The 23553-nt window shown below is 38.4% G+C and overlaps 1 protein-coding gene across 13 annotated transcripts in view; it reads left to right on the forward strand.

The window, feature by feature from the left end:
- GRM8 (glutamate metabotropic receptor 8) overlaps nucleotides 1-22299 on the forward strand; it is an 868572-nt gene extending 846273 nt beyond the window's left edge. For 10 of the 13 annotated variants that reach the window (XM_086395795.1, XM_086395792.1, XM_086395794.1 and 7 more), the window contains 2 exons: nucleotides 13748-14049; nucleotides 21700-22299. In XM_086395795.1, the coding sequence (XP_086251921.1) occupies nucleotides 13748-14044 (297 nt within the window). In that variant the 3' untranslated portion in view covers nucleotides 14045-14049; nucleotides 21700-22299. The remainder of the gene's footprint in view (nucleotides 1-13747; nucleotides 14050-21699) is intronic. The other 3 variants (XM_086395796.1, XM_086395797.1, XM_086395807.1) reach the window with 1 other exon arrangement.
- The last annotated feature ends 1254 nt before the right edge of the window (nucleotides 22300-23553 follow it).

A 23553-nucleotide genomic window follows, 5' to 3' on the forward strand; every position in this document is an offset into this window, starting at 1 on the left:
TGAATGCAGTACTGAAAGCAAGAAGCACAGTGGTTGTGTGGGTACAGAATGGTTGTAAGTTACCAGTTTACCTTCCTGATCACATGGATGACTGGACGCTGTGGCAATGCCATCACCCAGAATCACAAGAAAGTGTCCATACCACACGGCACAAGCCCTGGACAAGATCCAAAGTCAGCATTTGAAGTATGGCCTCTGCTTATTGGCTATCACTTTTACCCTATCATAAAGTCAAAAAATTCCAAATCTAACCATCCTAATTGGGGGATCATCTATGTGTGTGTGCTTGTGTCCGTGTGTGTCTGTATGTGTCTGTGTGTGTGTGTGATCACACGGTACTGAGATAAACTTAGTTCTCTCAATAGTTGTTTCTTCTCCTTTGCTTCTTTATAAAACAAATTTAAACTTTTATTTGTTCTCTTTGTATAAATATTCTACTATATTTTGTATCTATTCAAATAGATGGTATTTCCCAGGTGGCTCTAGTGGTAATTAACCTGCCTGCCAATGCAGGAGACATAAGAGACACAAGTTCGATCCCTGGGTCAGGAAGATCCCCTGGAGAAGGAAATAGCAACCCACTTCAGTATTCTTGCCTGGGAAACCCCATGGACAGAGGAGCCTGGTGGCTATAGTCTATGGGGTTGCAAAGAGTTGGACATAACTGAGCATGCATGCACACATTCAAATGGATAGTGTTAAAATCATAACAATTAAATGTATCTCCATTACTCTTTTTCTCGTTTCTGCCCACGCTGTTGAAAAATGATAAAGGGCTAAAAGGCAGCATGAAAGCAGGAGTCTATGGAGGGAAACAGAGAGAAAAAAAAAACCAAAAACCCTGTAAAGGAGCAACCTATAAACACCCAGCAAGCAGATGCTTTATACTCATTTGCAAATGTCACAGTCAAAAATGTAGCATCGTTGTTTGAGAGAATTTTTTGTTTCTATAAGTAATACTTATGGAGAATAGTTGAAAACTAAAGTCTACATTTTATTGAATAATACTCTACCTTAAAGCATCTACCTTAAGAAATGTCTATCAGGCTTTAATAGAAAGTTTATTTACTGATCCAAGTATTAAATATGATATATATTTAATTATAAATACTCATTTTAAGCTTATTATCACTTCTGCCTTCTTTAGATGATCTTGAGCTTCCTCACACTTGTTTTTCCCTACCCTTAGAAAATCTGATAGTTTACTTGTTGGTAGATGTTTTACTATTCCCTGAAGCGATTTTCACCAATAAGTCCAAGGTTAAGGATTCAGACCTCACAAGTGAACCAGCCCAGTTCTGTGTCCCTCGTCTTCGCCCTTTGGTTTGACTCTTCATTTCACTACCATGTGTCCTGGCCGGAAGAGGACAAAAGGGAGACAGCAAATGGATCAGAGCAAACCCATCTCCATCTCCACTAATGAAAACACAATGTAATGTCTCTGACCTGTTGGTAGGTTAGCAAGCCTACGATTTCTGCCTGACAAGAGAGACACAACACTCAGGATGGTGATTTTTTCCAAAATGAAACTAGACTATGACTCTTTGAATGTGTTTCCCACAAATATAAAAACTGCTTCCTTATGAACAAACATTTCATGCCTATATTTGTGTGTGTTCCTTGTTAAAAAGGCTAATTCTTAGAGAGCAGTACTATTATGTCTTTATCATGTGAGGAATGGAGGAAAGTCCATGGAGAATAGAAGCAAGGCTAAGTAATAACAACATTAGGCTTCTCTGATAGTTGGTGAAGAATCTGCCTGCAATGCAGGAGACCCTTGTTCGATTCCTGGGTCAGAAGAAGGAATAGGCTACACAGTTCAGTATTCTTGAGCTTCCCTGTGGCTCAGTCGGTAAAGAATCACCTGTGGTGTGGGAGACCTGGGTTTGATCCCTGGGTTGGGAAGATCCCCCTGGAGAAGGAAAAGGCTACCCACTCCTATTCTGGCCTGGAGAAGTCCATGGACTGTATAGTCCATAGGGTCACAAAGAGTTGGACACGCCTGAGTGAATTTCACTTTCATATTCCTGGTGCCAATACTTTATATACACTGTCTCCTTAAAATCTTTAAGTCTGTGGACGTTTATAACTAGTAGGAGTGCTTTACTCTCAGTTGTACATTTCTTAAGTTGGAGAGGGATGTAGAGCTGAGCCCAGAGTTTCCATGTCCTGATGCTACATGCAAGACAGCAAAAGAGACACAGATGTAAAGAACAGACTTTTGGACTATGTGGGAGAAGGCAAGGGTGGGACGATATGAGAGAATAGCATTGAAACATGAACTAGATCACCAGTGCAAGTTCGTTGTATGAAGCAGGGCACTCAAAGCTGGTGCTCTGGGACAACCTGGAGGGATGGCGTGGGGAGGGAGGTGAGAGAGGGGTTCAGGATGGTGGGACACATGTGCACCCATGGCTGATTCATGTCAGTGATTAGCAAAAAACCACCACAATATTGTAATTAGCCTCCAATAAATACATGTTTAAAAAATGTGGAGAACACTGACTTTGAGTTGTCTTATTTACAGTTTAAAAGAGCATCTTGGGACTTCCCTGATGGTACAGTGGCTAAGACCATGCTCCCAATGCAGGGACCTGGATTCAATCTCTGGTCAGGGAACTAGATCCCACATGGTGCAACTGGAGACCCCACATGCCCAACCAAGACCTGATGCAGTCAAATAACTGGATAAATATTTTTTAAAAAATAAATTAAGAGATCATCATGTTTATATATGCAATAGTTTCTGTTCTAGCCTAGGTACTGATCTGAAGGAAATGGGGCCCTCACATTTTCATATATTTTCTAGCTTTAGAGTCTGATGTAATTTTTCCTATTGAAATTGCATGAGTTATTTCCTTAAAAGGAATTATTTATGTATTTACTTAATCTTTGGTTGTACTCGGTCTTCGCTGCTGTGCGTAGGCTTTCTCTAGTTGCAGTGAGTGGGGACTACTCTTCGTTGTGGTGCACAGGCTTCTCAATGTAGGGGCTTCTTTTGTTGCGGAGCTCAGGCTCCAGGCACGCAGGCTTGAATAGTTGCAGCAGATGGGTTCAGTAGTTGTGGCACATGGGTTTAGTTGCTCCGTGTCATGTTCAATCCTCTAGGACCTGGGATTGAACCTGTGTTCCCCGAATTGGCAGGTGGATTCTTATCTACTGTGACACTAGGGAAGTCCCCATGGGTTATTTCCTTTAAAAGTCAAAGTCAAGAGTAAGAATGCCTTAAAGAATACAGAAAGTTCATGTATTCAGGCAGTGTCTTAGGTGTCATTTATAACAGTGAATAAAATACATCAACATCCCTGGACTCATAGAATTTTTTATTCCAGTTAAGGGGAAAAGGCAATATATAATTAGTAAAATATATAGACTTTTATGGTAGAAAATGTTAGATACTGAGGAGTGAAATAAAGCTGGGAAAGTAAAAGCTGGTGAAGGGGTGAGGGTTACAGTCTTTAACTTCATGTTTAGGAAAGGATTCATTGAGAAAGAACAGTTCAGAAAGGAACACTTCCTGAAGGAAGTAAAGGGGCAGGCATCAAATTTAAAAGGCTCAAAGCAGAAGCATGCTTGATGTGTTTTAAGATTAGCCAAGAGGCCAGAATGGTGGGGCAAGAATGAATGAGGGGAGAAGAACATTAAACCAATTATGATGTCTTTCCCAGGTGGCACCCGTGGTAAAGAACCAGGCTGCCAGTGCAGGAAATATAAGAGACGTGGGTTTGATTCCTGGTTGCGGAGATCCCCGGAGAAGGGAATGGCAATCCACTACAACCTTCTTGCCTGGAGAATCCCATGGACAGAGGAACCTGGTGGGTTACATTCTATGGGGTCCCAAAGAGTCAGACACAACTGAAGTGACTTAACATGATGTCTTTCCTAGTGAAGGAGTCTGAGACAGACAGTACAGTACAGACAGACAGTACACCTGGAAAGCTGGTCCAATAGATAGATAGATAGATAGATAGACAGACAGACAGAGACAGACAGACAGATAGAGATAAATATCCAAGGACTGAGGTCTGGGATGCATGCATGCTCAGTCATGTCTGACTCTTTGTGACCCCATGGACTATATCCACCAGGCTTCTCTGTCCATGGATTTTTCCAGCAAGAATACTGGAGTGGGTTACCATTTCCTCCTCCAGGGGGTCTTCCCCTCCCAGGGATTGAACCTGTTGTCTTCCGCATTAGCAGGCATATTCATCACCACTGAGCCTGGGTCATTCCCATTACCTGGGAAACCCCGAGGCCTGTGATACCTCAAGGTAATTATGTTAGTTGTGTTAGAGAGAATAAGGAGGATCTCTCAGAACTGACTTAGAAGGAGATGCCAGCAAGGTATTTGAACTAAATGAAACAGAAACAATGATCAAATGATTAATATGGACTTGGGATGGTTCATCAGTACTCAGGGTCAGCCCAAAGAACTGGGTCATTGCCCCGGTGTCTGCTATGTCCAGTTGTTAGGAGAGTTTTGATTAGCTTGGATTGTTGCATGCTAGGTTGATTTGAGGCTTTTATCACCCACAAGACAACTCCAGAGTTTCTCTATAAACTTGTCTATCTTTAAATAAAATTGTTTTAATCACTTCTAGTAATTAAGGAGATTATTTTAGTCCACTGACCAAAGCCCTTCTGAAAAGCAGAAGAAAAATCATTTATGAATACAGGTGTCACTTTGGTGGGCACACAGATGAGGGAGTAGATAACAGGGGTAGAGAAAGGCAGGCTTTAAATGTAAATGTAGCTTTCTCACTGGTCAGACTGTGTGTGAGGCAGCCAAATAGGACCTGGCTGGCTGGCAGAACGTGAAGTGAAACCATCCAGGGCAAGGCAGAAATATTGAGAAATAAATAATCTGTTTCTTATCAAATGGCACAAACCCATTTGGGGTGTTAGATTTCATAATAGGTTACCTTAGGTGCTTAGGAGTTGAAAACTTACCAGCTTGGATATCTGTGGAGTTCTGTGTGCAGGCAGCTGGTTGAAACGGTTGAAAGCTGACCTGTCTCCTGAAGGAATATAATCTCTTCCCTCCTTACTCTTCCTGTAGTCTTTAGTGATTCCAGGTCATGACCTACACTGAGGAGACCCTGGATGTGCACATATGACTCCAGCAGAGAATGAAGAAGAATCCTGTAATAGGTCCCAGAAAAGATGTCATGTTAATATGCTCTATTGTGCCATCTCCTCCCTGACTTAGCTAGACATCATTTAAATCTGTTTCAGTGCATCTGATGGTTTGAGATTCAAAATGTCCAGGAGTCATAGAGGCAGAGGGTCGTGACAGGCTATCAGTGGACATAATAGAAAAGACACTCCCCTTCCTCCAAGTACTAGTATCTTGGAGTAATAGGGGGCAGAAGGTGGGGCATAAAAGAAGGATGGAAAGAAGAAGGTTACATTAACATATCCAGTACCACTGTCAGCATTTCTCAATGGATTTATGTTGGTTATAGGAAGTTAAATATAGTTCCCTCCTAATATAGTTAGGATATTCTGGTGAGTTGTAACTTTGATATAGAAAGCCAGTACACTATTCTACTCCCTTTCAGCAAATAGGAGTTGACTTTGAGGCAAAATTTTGTTCTGCCTACTTTGAAGTACGATTCCAGAAGCACTTTCCTTTATATCATATAGTCGGAGCACGGCTGTCAGCTCTTCATTAAACTGTCTACTCTGGATGACTGACTCATAGACCACTCTCTTCTTCTATATTCCTGGAAGTATGCTTTGTTGGCAGCCTTTTAGAGTCAAAGTTGTAGGGCAAATATTCTTTGTTGAGCTACTACGCTTTTGTGCCTTTGAGTCATTTTATAAAAATTATGTCATTTCATCTGTAACCTTTCTGTGAAAAAGTACTATTTTTCTCCATTTTGGTGGCTCAGTAATAAAGAATCTGCCTGCCAAGCAGGAGACATGAGTTCGATCTTTGGGTTGGGAAGATCCCCTGGAGAAGGAAATGGAAACCCATTCCAATATTCTCACCTGGAAAATCCCATGGGCAGAGGAGCCTGGCGGGCAAGAGTCAGACACTACTTAGCGACTAAACTACAATCATGCCATTCTACCTATAATCCTTCTATGAGAAAAGTGTTAATTTCCTCCATTTCATAGGTAAGAAATTAAAGGTTAGGGAGGAAAACAAGATCTCACAACTGTTCAATTGCCAGGGATGTTTTATTGTCACCTCGTGGGTCGACTAGGGAAAATTTTACCACCCACAAGGCAACTGTGGAGTTTCTCTGTAAATCTCTATATCTTAAAAAAATTATAAATCATAAGCGCTGGTGCTGGAATTCAATTTTAGGTCTGCTTGATCATGTTCCTTCCTTACATGACTCAAATAATTAGACTATTCAACAGGTATAAAAGAAATCCAGGAGGTTTTTGGAAACATCAATCCTTTAATGTAATCTTTCCATTTCTTCCAAAATATGGGAGATACTAAAGTCCTATCTTCCACGGTGCTAAGACGTTAGCATCTCTAGAATGACAGTAGGTGGTGGCATTTTATTTCTTTGCTTATTTTGCTTTCACTGAGGTTATAATATATATACATTTTCATTTCATTACATATTCAAATATGAAGTTCAAAAACTCAGTCTGCTCACAGTCCAAAATCCTGTTAACAAAGACTTGGCCAATGGTTTTAGATTTTAGGGTATGATTTTGGTATAAATGCTTTTTGTGTAGTAAACACATTAAAATTTTCATAAGCTGTTATAAGAGAGCACATAAGTAAGGTCAGCATTATGGCATAATTTGTAAGCATAGTGACTAAAGGAGAGCTTGAAACACTAAGCATAGTACTATTTGGCCTAATTCTATTTTATTATATCTTCTCTTGAGTTGGCTTGCTGAAAGGACAGACTACAGTAATGCATTTATGTGGAAATCAGCATTTCAGAATCTACTTCATGCTTAATATTTAGCAAAATAAAATTTACTATATATTACAGAAATTATTCTGAAAAGGGGAAGAAATTTATCATGTATATTTAGGGTAGCAGATAAAATTTATAAGACTTTCAAACTAGAAAGGTGTTTATGATTGTTTGGTCTAGTATTATATGTTTTTAAAAGACCAGCAGATTAAGACTTATAAAAAGAATCCTAGTAATCAATGTAGTGGGCTTCCCTGGTGGCTTACTGGTAATAACCCCACCAGCCAATGTAGGAGACGCAGGTTTGATCCCTGGGTGGAGAAGATCCTCTGGAGGAGGAAATAGCAACCCACTCCAATAGTCTTGCCTGGAAAATCCCATGCACAGAGAAGACTTGCAGACTGCAGTCCATGGGGTCCCAAAAAAGTTGAACACAACTTAGCAACTGAGCAGGAGCATAATCAATGCAGATGTTCCTATTGTTTCATGGCTGTTTCATCTCTGGAGGTATTTATGTTTGGATTTGTTTCTTTTTTAAGTTAAATTGACTTGGCTGCGTCTGACTTGGATAAAATTGATGGTTACCTATTTGAGAGACTTTGAAATATTTATATCTGTAGTTTGCATTTGGCTTTATTTTTTCTTTGTATCCTTTCTGTGCAGCCCATTTTCTGCATAGCCTTTCTGAAGCAATACTAGCAGGAGAATAAGTAGGAATCCAAAGAGGACTAACCAATGCAAGAGAAGCTTATGAGTATTCATAAGTTGCCTAAAAGTAGGTGGCATATCTTAGGGAGGTTTAAGTGGTTTAAAAGCACATTGTCACATTTTAACAGGACCTTCTTAATTGTAGTGGGCTTCCCTGGTGGCTCAGACGATAAAGCGTCTGCCTGCAATGCGGGAGACCCGGGTTTGATTCCTGGGTCAGGAAGATCCCCTGGAGAAGGAAATGGCAATCCATTCCAACACTCTTGCCTGGAAAATCCCATAGATGGAGGAGCATGATAGGCTACAGTCCATGGGGTCACAAAGAGTAGGACACGACTGAGCGACTTCATTTTCACTTTCTTAATTGTAGTAGATCTTTTTTAGTTCAGTCACTCAGTCCTGTCCGACTCTTTGTGACCCCATGAACTGCAGCACGCCAGGCCTCCCTGTCCATTACCAACTCCCAGAGTCCACCCAAACCCGTGTCCATAGAGTTGGTAACGCCATCCAACCATCTCATCCTCTGCCATCCCGTTCTCCTCCTGCCCTCAATCTTTCCCAGCATCAGGGTCTTTTCAAATGAAATAGCTCTTTGCATCAGGTGGCCAAAGTACTGGAGTTTCAGCTTCAGCATTAGTCCTTCCAATAAATATTCAGGACTGATTTCCTTTATGATGGACTGGTTGGATCTCCTTGCAGTCCAAGGGACTCTCAAGAGTCTTCTCCAATACAAAACATCAGTTCTTCGATGGTCAGCTTTCTTTATAGTCCAACTCTCACATCCATACATGACCACTGGAAAAACCATAGCCTTGACTAGATGGACCTTTGTTGACAAAGTAATGTCTCTGCTTTTCACTATGCTATCTAGGTTAGTCATAACTTCCCTTCCAAGGAGTAAGCATCTTTTAATTTCATGGCTGCAATCATCATCTGCAGTGATTTTGGAGCCCAGAAAAATAAAGTCAACCACTGTTTCCACTGTTTCCTCATCTATTTGCCATGAAGTGATGGCTGGATGCCATGATCTTCATTTTCTGAATGTTGAGTTTAAGCCAACTTTTTCACTCTCTTCTTTCATTTTCATCAAGAGGCTCTTTAGTTCTTCTTCACTTTCTGTCATAAGGATGGTGTCATCTGCATATCTGAGGGTGTTGATATTTCTCCCAGCAATCTTGATTCCAGCTTGTGCTTCCTCCAGCCCAGCGTTTCTCATGATATACTCTGCATATAAGTTAAATAAGCAGGGTGACAATATACAGCCTTGACATACTCCTTTTCCTATTTGGAACAAGTCTGTTGTTACATGTCCAATTCTGACTGTTGCTTCCTGACTTGTATACAGGTTTCTCAAGAGGCAGGTCAGGTGGTCTGGTATTGCCATCACTTTGAGAATTTTCCACAGTTTATTGTGATTCACACAGCAAAGGCTTTGGTATAGTCAATAAAGCAGAAATAGATGTTTTTCTGGAACTCTCTTGCTTTTTCGATGACCCAACGGATGTTGGCAATTTGATCTCTTGTCCCTCTGCCTTTTCTAAATCCAGCTTGCACCTCTGGAAGTTAATGGTTCATGTATTGCTGAAGCCTGGCTTGGAGAATTTTAAGCACTACTTTACTAGAATGTGAGATGAGTGCAATTGTGCCATAGTTTGAGCATTCTTTGGCATTGCCTTTCTTTGGGATTGGAATGAAAACTGATCTTTTCCAGTCCTGTGGCCACTGCTGAGTTCTCCAAATTTGCTGGCATATTGAGTGCAGCACTTTCACAGCATATCTTTCAGGGTTTGAAATAGCTCAACTGGAATTCCATCACCTCTACTAGCTTGTTCATAGTGATGCTTCCTAAGGCCCATTTGACTTCACATTCCAGGATGTCTGACTCTAGGTGAGTGATCACACGATTGTAATTATCTGGGTCATGAAGATCTTTTTTGTACAGTTCTTCTGTGTATTCTTGCCACCTCTTCTTAATATCTTCTGCTTCTATTAGGTTGCTAACATTTATGTCCTTTATTGAGCATCTTTGTATGAAATGTTCCCTTGGTATCTCTAATTTTCTTAAAGAGATCTCTAGTCTTTCCCATTCTATTATTTTCCTCTATTTCTTTGCACTGATCACTGAGGAAGGCGTTCTTATTTCTCCTTGCTATTCTTTGGAAACTCTGCATTCATATGGGTATATTCTGCATTCATATGGGTATATCTTTCTTTTTCTCCTTTGCTTTTCACTTCCCTTCTTTTCACAGCTATTTGTAATGCCTCCTCAGACAGCCATTTTGCTTTTTTGCATTTCTTTTTCTTGGGGATGGTCTTGATTCCTGTCTCCTGTACAATGCCATGAACCTCTATCCATAGTTCATCAGGCACTCTGTCTATGAGTCTAGTCCCTTAAATCTATTTCTCACTTCCACTGTATAGTTCTCTCAAATATAATATGGGTTTTCACTTGTTGGCGGGTAGCCTAGTCAAAGCAATGGTTTTTCCAGTAGTCGTGTATGAATGTGAGAGTTGGACTCTAAAGGAAGTTGAGCACCAAAGAATTGATGCTTTTGAACTGTGGTGTTGGATAAGACTCTTGAGGGTCCCTTGGACTGCAAGGAGATCCAACCAATCAATTCATTGGAAGGACTGATGCTGAAGCTGAAGCTCCAGTACTTCGGCCACCTGAGAACCGACTCATTGGAAAAGACCCTGATGCTGGTCAAGATTGAAGGTAGGAGGAGAAGAGGATGACAGAGGATGAGATGGTTGGATGGCATCACTAACTCAATGGACATGAGTTTGAGTAAGCTCCTGGAGTTGGTGATGGAGAGGGAAGCCTGGAGTTCTGCAGTCCATGATGTCGCAAAGAGTTGGACACGACTGAGCAACTGAACTGAACTGAGCCTAAGAGGTCATGACGTGTAGTAATTTATCACTTTGCTGAGGGATGTATTTTCATGATGCCTCTATTGAGGCTGGCCACCCACTCCAGTATTCTTGCCTACGAATCCCACTTACAGAGGAGCCTGGTGGGCTGCAGTCCATGGGGTCACAAGCAGTAGGACATGACTGAAGTGACTTAGCATGCACTGCATAGCCCAACCTACATAATCTGGATTCACATCTCATTATTTTGTGTTTCTCATTTAAAACGTCATCAATCTCAATGTCCATTTCACACAGTGGAATGCATAGAAAACATATTTTATATTATTTGTATAAATCAAGGGGTTCTTGAAGATCTTCATATACTTGAAAATAATGAGTGGTATCTAAGTAATTATTGTTGTTTAGTTGCTAAGTCATGTCTTGACTCTTTGCGACCCCATGGACTATAACCCATCAGGCTCCCCTGTCCATGGGATTCTCTAGGCAAGAATACTGGAGTAGCTTGCCATTTCCTTCTCCAAGTAATTATTATGTAATTACATTATGTATATAATTATTATGTAATTTCTTATTATTATTACATAATTATTGTGTAATTATTATGTAATTTCTGTATTATGAGTGGTATCTAAGTAATTATTATGTAATTTTTAGAGATATGTAAGTAAAAATGTGGATTACAGATCCTAAGGAAGTTTATACTCTAGTTGTATGTTTTATATGAATTATTACAAAGTTTACATAAATGACTATAGTTACATAGTTACATGTTAGCAAGTGCTCCACTGTATTTATTTTTCAATGCATTAGTGCTTAGAAGTAAAATAAGGACAATATAATTAAGATAAGATTTATCATGGAAGACTTCCTGGAGGAGGTGAACTTTGAAACAAGCCAATCCTAAATATCCCTACCTGATGAGTGTTCCCACACTCATGATAGGGTTTTAAGCAAAGAGCAGCTTTAGTGGTAGATAAACTGAACTTAAACTCAGTAATCCACAGGATATGATTTCTCTGATAAGGACAGCCTCTTTAGTGGTGTCTGAAGTTCTCTTCACAGGTTGGACAGTGTCTTATTCAAGGCTTTGTCATCTGTTAATAGAAACAGTCTCCCCTAGAAAAAAGCAGCCACAGGTTGACTCAAGTATTTATCCTTGAAGGCATATGTATTTTGAGCCTTTATTAAAAAGGACACAATTTGTTTGGGTCCTGGGGATTACCAGATGCAATCTGACAACTTTATGTTAGAGGTATCATTACAGGTGAACAGATATGTAAATGATAAAGGGATCTCTTCATAATCTGAAAACATGGCTACTTTGTAGCCTCAGTATTCCAACTTATTTGGGAAAAATTATCTTTTGAGCTCAGGCAATGAAAAATGTTAGTAAATCAGAGGTTTTTATTTTTAAAGATGTGATATATTCATATAATAGAATATTACTGACTCTCAAAAAAAAATAAGAAATCTTGACATTTGTGGCAACATGGATGAACCTGGAGGACATTATTCTAAGGGAAATCACCCAGATACTGAAAGACAAATGCCACATGATTTCACTCACATGTGGAATCTAAAATTGTTGTTCAGTCACTCAGCTGCATCCAATTCTTGGCAACCCCGTGGGCTGCAGCACACCAGGCATCTCTGTCTTTCACTCTCTCCTGGTGTTTGCTCAAACTCAGGTCATTGAGTCGATGATGCCATTCAACCATCTCATCCTCTTTTGCCCCCTTTTCCTCCTACCCTCAATCTTTCCAGCATCAGGGTCTTTTCCAGTTAGTTGGCTCTAAAACAGCCTAAATATTTAAAAAATATTTTAAATAGGCAGACTCATAGAAGCAGAGAGCAGAACTGTGGTTGCCAAGGGCAGGGGGAAGGGGAACTGGGGAGATACTGTTCAAAACGCATGAACTTCCAGTACTGCAAGATGAATATGTGACAATAGTAAAATTACTGAATTGCATACACTTGAAATTTGCTAAGAAATTTGCTTAAACATTCTCACCAAAAAGTAAAATAAAATAAAAAGAATGAATAAAAATCTTCTCTGGTGATCCAGTGGTTAAGAATCTGACTTTCAATGAGGGGGATATGGGTTCGATCCCTGGTTATGGAACTAATATCCCACATGTTGTTGGCAACCACAGCCATGTACTGCAGTGAAGAGCCTCTGAGCTGCAACTAAGATCTGATGTAGTCAAATTAAAAAAAAAAAAAAAGAATGAAAGAAAGAAAATGGTAACTGTAATGGATACATTAATTAACTTGATTGAGATAATTTCATAATATGTTCAGCAAAATATCAAGTTCTATACTTAAATATATAGAATTTCTATTTTTTGATTATACCTCAATAATACTGGGGAAGAGAAAGGATTAAAATATTATCATGTCTGTTTTCATAACAAAATGAAAAAGCCAAAAGCAATGATTTTATGCTTGACTTTTTCAGCTCATTAACCTCTAGATTGCAGGAAGAAAAATCTTCCAGAGGGCCTTCTCTTTGTAAGCACCAGAGCAGTCAATTTCAGTGAAATAAGGATAAAAAATGAACACACAGGGAGAATTCTCAAAATGCAGATGTCAGGACCCATCCCCAAAGGGTATATTTCAATCTTGGAAGGAGGAAGTCTTTTGTTATTTTCTAAAAGCACCCACGCATATTTGGATCTGATGCTGTCATCTAGAACCCCCTCAGAATTATCCTTGGGTGGGAAAGGCTGTTAAAAAAATCCAGCCCTTATGGCATGCTTGTGATTTATCAGGTTTGGAAGCTCGACTTAAGTCATTATGTGTAGATGCGAACACTAGCATTATTCAAGCAATGGTGTGAAATAGTGATGTTATGGACTATTTCACTCCCACTCTATTTCTACTGTATATAATTTACCTTCTAGGTTAAGTTTATTGTTTGACCCTGGGATACCCCCCTGAAGAAGGTTTGTGTGACATAACGTGTTAGTTTTTTGCTAGACTAGTTTTGTTCCCTTCCTTATATATGGTTAATTACAATCTAAGCAGGAAATTAAGCTCCATCAGCCTACTTATTTTTTGGTCTGTTTTAAGGAACTGGACTTTATCAATAATACAACTTTATCCACGTCTGTGGGTAGGGATAAAGGAATGTTTGACTATAAGTAAGGGTAATTTTAATAAGGACCTTTTAGAAGAGAATCTGGAATAATTTCAGAAAATGGTTGTGTTATTTGCTGTACCTTAGATCAGGCTTACCAACATTGATTCCTTTTGTTTTTTTCCTTCCTCAGATGTACATCCAGACAACAACACTCACTGTCTCCATGAGTTTAAGTGCTTCGGTGTCTCTAGGCATGCTGTATATGCCCAAGGTTTATATTATAATTTTTCATCCAGAGCAGAACGTGCAAAAACGCAAGAGGAGCTTCAAGGCTGTGGTGACCGCTGCCACCATGCAAAGCAAACTGATCCAAAAAGGCAATGATAGACCAAATGGCGAGGTGAAAAGCGAACTCTGTGAGAGTCTTGAAACCAACAGTAAGTCATCCGTAGACTTTCCGATGGTCAAGAGCGGGAGCACTTCCTGATAGATGTACGTTGAACATTCTTCTACTGGTCTTGGGGACTGTACAACATGGTTCCAAGGGCATGGTGGTATCCACACACCATGAGACCATCACAGTGGTTAGAACCATTTGGTTAGAACCAAAGGATTTCAGTGCAAGTGGCTCCTCTCCAGAGCATGAACATAGACACAAATTCTCTTTAAAAAAGGGCGATGCTCAAGTCTCTCTTGTGAAGCATCACAGAGCTTGAAGATTGGAACTAGGCTCCATTTATAAAATTATCCTTTAGTATTCATTCTCCAATTGTTGTTAGTTCAATATGGGTTGCTCTTCATAGAATTAGCAGTTAACTAGTATTTATGGAGCAAGTTACCAAAGATCTTACACAAATAGCATGTGTGTATGCTAAGTTGCTTCAGTTGTTTTCAACTCTTTGTGACCCCATGAACTGTAGCCTGCCAGGCTCCTCTGTCCATGGGATTCTCTAGGCAAGAATGCTGGAGCGGGTTTCCATGCCCTCCTCCAGGGGATCTTCCCAACCTAGGGATCAAACCTGTGTCTCCTGCTTTCCATGCAGATTCTTGACCCACCAAGCCATCAGGGAAGCCCCTTCCACAAGTAGAAAATATGCTATTTATGTATTTAGGGAAAGGAGAAAACTGGTTAGCCAACATGTTAGGTTCAGTCATAGTTTATATTTGTTTCCCCAAAGTGATCCCCTTCTTTGGCTTTCATTGATCTCTCTAATTCTTAATATATATTCAGATAGAGTTCTTCTCTGAAAGCCTCATGACCCTGAAAATAGGACTCTTGCTACAACCACCCCTCCACTTTTCCTTCCCTCACCTATCTTCCTCGTCTCTATATTCATCTCTGAAGAAGCACATAATAATACACTATTACCAAACTAATCCAGTAGAGTTTAACTGAACTATTCAAGTCCATCTTGGTATCTATTGAAGAACAGCAAATTGAAAGTATGTATTGCAAAATACCAGAAAGTTGAATACAGTGAGCGCATACATACACACACACACACACACACACACACACACACTCACACACACATATTCTCTCTCTCAGATTCTTCCAGGAGGCTATATCTCCTATTCTTTGTACATTTGACATAAAATAAAGGGATGATTGAGTTGATTTTAGCTGATTCAATTATTATAACAACTTAATCTACAACACTGTCTACTTTGATGCCCTATATGCAGAACTATCCTTAGTAAATAAGCATGTATTAATTAAACTTACTGACTTCAATTACTATCAGACTTCTTGGAATGATTGGCCAGATCCTCTAGGAAGATGACCTTCAGTTCATGAATATCAAATTTACCTGTATATCTATTCACCCTTCTGCAAATGTGAACCCTTAAAAAAGTACAAGAGAAGGCACAATAAGGATTGGTTTGGTATCCAATTGTTAAAACCACCTCTGATTATAGGTAGGGAATTGACTAATAGTGGAGCTATTTGGACACTTAGCAGAGGATGTACTAAAACTACTCTTAAAGGCATTCTATCAGAGTAGAATGCTTGTGACTTGAGGGCAGAATTTGGTGTGCTTGCCTTGAAAGCATCAGTGCAGGAAGTTATTACCTATTGAAAAATGTCAATAAACTACTGTTGGCCAGTGATACAGTTTGAACACTGGCACATCTCATATGACTCACCAGAGTCTATAGATGCACTTGGTTTTTAACAGCAATCCAAAGAACTTTATATAATGTGGTTGCAAATGGAAACAAGCAAATAAACAGTGAAGTAAATATCAGATATCCTAGTGAAAGGTTGTTGTTGAATCACGCAAATACACCGGGATTCTTGGCCCCCGGAGGAGAAGAATTCAATCCGGGGCCAGAGATGAGGCTTGATCGCTCAGAGCTTTTGTGTAATAAAGTTTTATTAAAGTATAAAGGAGATAGAGAAAGCTTCTGACATAGGCATCAGAAGGGGGTAGAAAGAGTACCCTCCCCTGCTAGTCTTCAGCTGGATGTTATATAGTCACTAGCAGTCTGTTAATGAAAGAAAGGAATGTCTTAAAATTCAGAATGGCACCAGGCCCCTCACCCATAAGATGCATTTTGGGATAATCTTGGCACCAAATGGTTTATCCTGGGCCATAAAACGATTAACTTGAATCTTGAAGAAGGGCAGACCACCATACAAATAGTTTCATTTACATAGATTAGGGGAACAATATCTGAGTATAACATACTGGTTTGTCAAGTAGGTTCTGGGCCAAGAGGCGGAACCGACTTGGAGACAGAGTTTGGGGTAAAGGCATAGCACGTTAGCATAGCTTAAGATGAACATTTTCATAAGAAAAAGGCATTGGTTATCTCTAGGCTCAAGAACAGCTAACTTCAGGCGAAACCAGGTGTCATTATGGCAACACAGTATTTTAAGAGAAACCTCCCTTTAAATTTGTGTAGAGAAGGAAAAAATATTGCTAGTTTGTTTCCTCCTGCCGCTTAAGAGAGATAAAGATGTCTGACACTTGCAGGCTATTTCTTCCATTTGGAGACCCCTGGCCTTCCTGCCTGTTACCCTCTCACTAGATTTACCTCTGGAACATAGTAAGGAAAAAAATAATCAACATTTTCTACCCCTTTAAAAAATAATTGGTTCTCTGAAGGGAAAATTTCTGGTGTTGATAAAGGCTAATTCCATGTCATAGAAATAAGTCTAACACATTTTGTTTTCCTTCTATTATTTTCTATTGACGCTGAAATGGAAATTTAATAGCATGAGTACATTTCCCTATTTCTTCTGAAATAAGAATGAAAGATTACAAAAGTGGAGCCTCTCCGGTAGGTAATCCTATAATATTCTGGAGGAGTTGAATGCTCACTTTTGGAAGGTGAAAGAAAGCCAAGATAAGGTGAATCAAGATAAAGTCAATTATGACCTCAAAGAAGGTTAAACTGTACTTTGTAGTTTTCATCTTTTACAGGAGTAATTTGGGTTGAATAAATTAGGCTCAGATAAAGTGATTACAGTTCAGACATTCAAAAAAGAGTGTAGGAAATCTCCACACATCCTTCTTCCATCTTACTCCCTGTAACCACTATTAACCTTTGCTTACTTAGATGACTAGCGACCATGGACCCCGTGGATGCCTATCCCGTCTGCCACATGTTTGAATGGAGTCAAAAGTCTTCCAAAATCACAAACTCTCTAAAACTACCAAAAACTTGAAGAGCTTAAATGCAATATTCTTCTTCTATAAGAACATTTTATGTCTTTGGAAGTATAATTGAAAACTGAAAAAAACTTTTGCCATTAAATTCTCTGTACCTCCTTGGATTTGAAAAACCTCCTTGCAAAACTGAGGGAGCCCATTCTCAATCAGTGCCAGGCTGGTTAATTCACTGGGACTGTGTCCATGCTGCTGCATTCTCATACTTTCTGCTATCAGACTTTTGATAAATCACCCTCACCACCATGACATGACAATGACATACAGGATAGTGTTTTGTAAACTATAAATCACTGTATAAAAGTAGATGTATCATTGCTGTCTTGAAAATATAAATTGGGCTGGGGGTCGTAGAAAAGAGAAGACAAAATTCTAGAACTATTGTTTTAGCATCTCTATTTTTAATACGTGAAGGATTTTGATAATTATGGCTACTGTTCTACAGTTGGAATTTTTTTCAAATTAGCTGTGTATTTATGATATACATGCAACATTTTTTCTTCAAATTGATAGATCTCTACAAATCCTCATACTTAAGCCATTTCATCTTAAAGATGACTTGTTAATGCCTGAAATTCTGATCATACATATAAGGTTTTACAGCTTCTAAAGGTACACAGAATAAATAAAAGGAATGTGAAGCTGGAAAGTACACCAAACAAGTCCATGTTAATGATTGAATTTGCAGAATACTACATTTCACAAGTAAAAAGGTCAAGTGTTGTTTCATAAAACTTCTTCTGAAAAGAGACTTAGGAACAAAGTTGATATATATGAATTTTATCAACGGTGCCCAATTAACAAATGTTGTAACATGATAGTCCTTAAGCTCTGTTCATGCATAATTCATGAGAACAGCTGCTGTTGGAGGTAGATCCACTTTCTCTGGCTTATAAACCCAGTGTGTGTGCACAGGAAATTCATTGTTGCTGCATTCAAACCTGATTTTCACAAAGCATATACATCATCAGAAGTATTGCATTAGCTCATATGTATATCTCTGAATCCTTTGTGTTCTGTAACACTTCTGGAATGAAGGCAAAAGTACCACTGCTGTTATGAAAATCTGCAGACATACCTCCTTCTATTGAGCTTCACTTGATTGTGTTTCCCAGATACTGAATTTTTTTTTTTTTTCAAAAACTGAGCATTTTGTGTCAAACTTGCGTTGTTGGATGATGGTTAGCATTTTTTAGCAATATTTTTGTGTAATTAAGGTATGTGCATTATGTTTTTAGACACACTATTATTACACACTTAATAGACTATAGAATGTTATAAACAGAATTTTTTTTTTTTTGGCCATGCAGTGCCAAATCCCTGTGTGGGACTTAGTTCCCTGACCAGGGATGGAACTCATGCACCCTGCACTGGGAGCTCAGAGTCTTAACCACTGGACTTCCAAGGAAGTCCTAACGTAACCCTTATATGCACTTATGTGCGTACCTATGTGCTAAGTCACTTCAGTCGTGTCCAACATTTAACAACCCCATGAACTGTAGCCCGCAAGGCTCCTCTGTTCATGAGATTTCCCAGGCAAGAATACTGGAGTGGGTTGCCATTTCCTTCTCCAAGGGATCGTCCAGATCCAGAGATGGAACCTGTATTGCATTGGCAGGCATGCTCTTTACCACTACTGCCACCTGGTAGGCTGCAGTCCATGAGGTCGCTAAGAATCGGACACGACTGAGCGACTTCACTTGACTTTTCACTTTCATGCATTGGAGGAGGAAATGGCAACTCACTCCAGTATTCTTGCCTGGAGAATCCCAGGGACGGGGGAGCCTGGTGGGCTGCCGTCTATGGGTTGCAGAGTTGGACACGACTGAAGCGACTTAGCAGCAGCAGCAGCAGCTACCTGGGAAGCCCTTATATGCACTGACTTGCAAAAAACATTCACATGACTTGCTTTATTGTGTGCAATATCATTTTACCTAGTGATCTGGCCCACAAAGTCTAGATTGGTCTCTGAATAATAAAAAAGATAAGACTTAAAATTCAGAAGTGTTCAGAGCCTTACATCCCTTTTCTAATCAAAAAAATTATGATTACTTTCCTTTTGTAAATTATAGTTCTCAGTAGAATTCTACCATCTTTTTCTGGAGGTCACTTCTAAGAGTCTAAAAAATAAAACATGAATTTCTAAAGAGGTTTAGAGTCTTAAAGTTGGAATGATCCTTGAAGAGTAACATCTGAATATCATCTTCGTCAAGATCTTTTTGTTATTGTTCTTCTGTTACCTCCATAATTTTTCTTTCTACCTATCTTCAAATCTGATAAATATTTCTTACATGTATAGACATACTGAATATGGCAAAAAGTTGAGTATTTTTCTTTCAGGGCTGTTTTTTTTAACTCATAATTTTTCTTCATCTTATCAACAAAGACCATATGAAAATCTTTCAAAAGCATAGCTGAAGTATAGATTTTATTTTCTTAGAAAATATTTAGAAGGATACGATAGCATTATACAAACAAGAAAGAAAAAAAGTTAAAAATGAAATAAAGACCATAAAAATCACTGTCCTATTTTACACCAAACCAAATGGAGCAGACACCCTAGCTTTTAGAAGGGTAAATAGAAAGTAAAGCATTCCATATTGATTCTCTAAGAAAACTGCTGTTCCCCCACAAATCTCCCCTGCCTCTGTCCTCACAAAAACCCAATGTTATGGATTGTGGACCAGTGACGAAACTGAGGCCCTGTAACCTGGTTTAGTGATGTTTTTGCACTCATTTTGGAGAGAAGAGGATGCAATTTGAAACCAAGTCTAAGATCTACTTCCTTTCAATTGCATGTCAATAATAACCTAATGTGAGCAATATAGAAAGATATGCAGATATGTCCCACCTGTTTTTAGCATGAAGCTCATAATAGTCAAGGAAATAAAAATAGCAAAAACATCTACAACTAGCACATCCTGGGCTACTTGCTTTAATTTTACTGATTGTGGTCTTTAGGTAATGCTGGTCTCTGATAAAAAATTATCTGGTCAATTACCAGAGTTCATGTACACTAAAATGGAATGAGTCTAATCACCCATTATTTCAAAGAAGGAACTTTACAATTTTCTTATTCAGTGTTCAAAAGTAAATCATTCTCTAAAAAAAAATAAAATGTGTTTCACTGTGGATTGGATTTATGTAGTGAAATACATAGGCTTCCCTGGTGGCTCCATGGTAAGGAATTTGCCTGCCAATTCAAGACATGAGGGTTTGATCCCTGAGTTAGGAAGATACCCTGGCGAAGGAAATGGCAACCTACTCCAATATTTTTGCCTGGGAAATCCCATGGACAGAGAAGCCTGGTGGGCTACAATCCACGGGGGTCACAAAGGAATCAGACACAATTTAGTGACTAAACAACAAAGTGAAACATATATGTTTAGCATTTTTTCTTCTTTTTTCTTATTCATTCCAGAATTCCACTGAAAAATAGAACATCACATTTGAATTTTAGAACAGAGATTTATTCCATCACAGCTTTCAAAAACACAAAGGAATTATCTGGATTTAGACTTGTATTTCTGAAAATTTAAGTATGAATATCAATTTGACTTAGAATATTTTCTTGTTCATACCTATTTAATAATCTTACAATAATGGGTTTTATTTCACAGTAAGCTGGTACCAGAAAAATTAAATATTCATTTGCTTCTTCAAGTCTTTATTTTTTAAACATCTCCATTTGTATCCTTTTGATGAAACCAGACCGTAAATATGTGTTGGCAATACATTTTAGTGCATTCATTTTTAGAGTTTAAAAGTATTATATTTAAATAAAAGATATATTCACTCTCAAAGCATGACTAATTATAATGAAGTGAAGTGAAGTCGCTCAGTAGTGTCCGACTCTTTGTGACCCCAAGGACTGTAGCCTACCAGGATCCTCAGTCCATGGGATTTTCCAGGCAAGAATACTGGAGGGGGTTGCCATTTCCTTCTCCAGGGGATCTTCCCAACCAAGGGATGGAACCCAGGTCTCCTGCATTGTAGGCAGATGCTTTACCATCTGAGCTACCAGGGAAGCCAATTATAATGACTGACCCTTTTTTGGTCATCAAGCAGGCTCAAAAAATTGATGTCTTTAATGTGGATTATAAAAAAATATATATATATTTTTTATTTTGCAGGATACAGAATTGATCTGTTCTTGCATTTTTTTACACCGTAAATCTCTGTTAATCAAAACACACATTAAATAGAATTTCACCTAACTTTATTAAATAGCAAGGTGTTCATATTTTTAGTTTTCTGCTATATGTGTATATTATAAATGAGACTAGGGTTTCACAGATCAAAAATTCTTCTTTTTCTACAGCTGTTGAATTCCTACCATGCGGTTTAAAATAATATGTTGTAAAGACCATGTATAAAAAGTCACTGTAAGATTTGAATTTTAAGATCATTTTAACAAACTGATGTATTATCCTGTACTATAATTTGTCTTAATTTGTCTTAACAGCTTCCTCCACCAAGACAACATATATCAGCTACAGCAATCATTCAATCTGAAACAGGGAAATGATACAATATGAAGAAATGTGGTCTGCGATCTTAAACAATGAACGTGACACCACCAACACTCACTCCTGGAGATCTCTGTAGACTACAATCAATCAAATCAATAGTCAATCTTGTAAGGAACAAAAAGTAGCCACAAGCCAAAAGTATTAATAATAGGGAGTGAAGAAACCCGTTTTATACAATACAACCAATGAGTGTCAAGCTAAAGTATTGCTTATTCATGAGCAGTTAAAAAAAAAAAAATCACAAAAGGAAACTAATGTTAGCTTGTGAAAAAAACAAAAACAAAAACAAATGCTGTTGAAATATGAAATAAACCTTGTCTGATGTTATTCTTGTAAGTATTTTTCTGTGATTGTGAGAACTCCCGTTCCTGTCCCACATTGTTCAACTTGTATAAGACAATGAGTCTGTTTCTTGTAATGGCTGACTGGATTGAAGCCCTGGGTTGTGCTAAAAATAAATGCAATGGTTGACGCATGCAATTTTTTATACAAATAATTTATTTCTAATAATAAAGGAATGTTTTGCAAATGTTGAGAGTTGTTTTGTTCCAGTTTTAAAGCCAGGGGAAACTCTTTCCAGTTGGCACTTCTGCTGTTATTTAACTCCTGCTGTAAAAGCCCTGATGTGCCAAGAAAATACTCTTCCTCGAGGAATGTGTTTTTGTACATTTCTTTATATGTGAAGAAGATTGTTTTTTATTTCTATATCAAAAAGAATTATTTGTGTAAGACTTTGTGACTATTTCAAGATTTATGTGGTAGTTTTTCATAGTAATTGCCTCTTTTCTGAAGAATCATGCAGTAGTTTGACATCAATTGCTTCAGGTATCATAATTAACAAATGAGTTAAACATTAAACATGACTTGTGAGAATGTAACCTGAAAGTCATCATCTAAAAGTATATCCAAGTATCACTGAAATTCTCCATTTTCTAAGTCAAACTTTTGCATAATGAAATAGTCCAAGGTGTATAATATTAACTTTTTCTCAACTGGACCTGGTGTCCAATGAAATCAATGAAGTAATGACCCTTACCGAATACATTCCTCAAAGCACAGAATTAACATATTTATTCCCTTGGCATCACTAAAGAAACCACAGTTCAGATAACATGTCAATATTTCTTATTTTCCAAATGAAAACATTCATTGGTTCGTAGAACAGTATCATTAAAGAGAGAGAAAACAGGGAGCCTGTGTCATGCTAATAAACCATGCTAGGATGGCTAAAAGGCCCTGTTAAAGGCTTCAAATCTGCTACCATTTTTATCATGGGTGCCTCTTACCTACACAGTCCCAGACATCCATCAAGTCAATGGGTCTCTAAGATCATTTTATTAGTAAATGTTCTCTCTGCTGAGTTAGCTTGGATGGCTCATTGCACTCCTTATAAAGAGCTATCTGTGCTCTGTAGCTTCAACTAGGATATTGACAGTCACTTTATTTAATATAGAGGGTTGAAGTAGAGTAGTTCAGGCACCTTCAACACAGAGTAACATTTCCTAGATCCCAACTCAGAGAGCTGCATACAGAAGGAAATGGGTACTTATTGGCCTCTTGTTATAGTATCTGTTGCTTGTAGATAATATGTAAATCAAGAGAGAGTATTATTTTCAAGTTTTCAGATAATCTGAATTACTGATAAATACAATCCTGTAATCAGGATTGTAAACCCATCTCTAGGTGTGCCTTTCTAGATAAGATCTAGTTTAAAACAAAATAAACTCATAACTACATTTTATTGTACCATGTAGCTCAGTATCAATAGCTAACCAAGAAAATTAATT

The sequence above is a fragment of the Bos grunniens genome, chromosome 4 (genome assembly GCF_055505025.1).
Source record: "Bos grunniens cultivar Pamir isolate PY7600 chromosome 4, Bosgru_T2T1.0, whole genome shotgun sequence".
Taxonomy (NCBI): domain Eukaryota; kingdom Metazoa; phylum Chordata; class Mammalia; order Artiodactyla; family Bovidae; genus Bos; species Bos grunniens.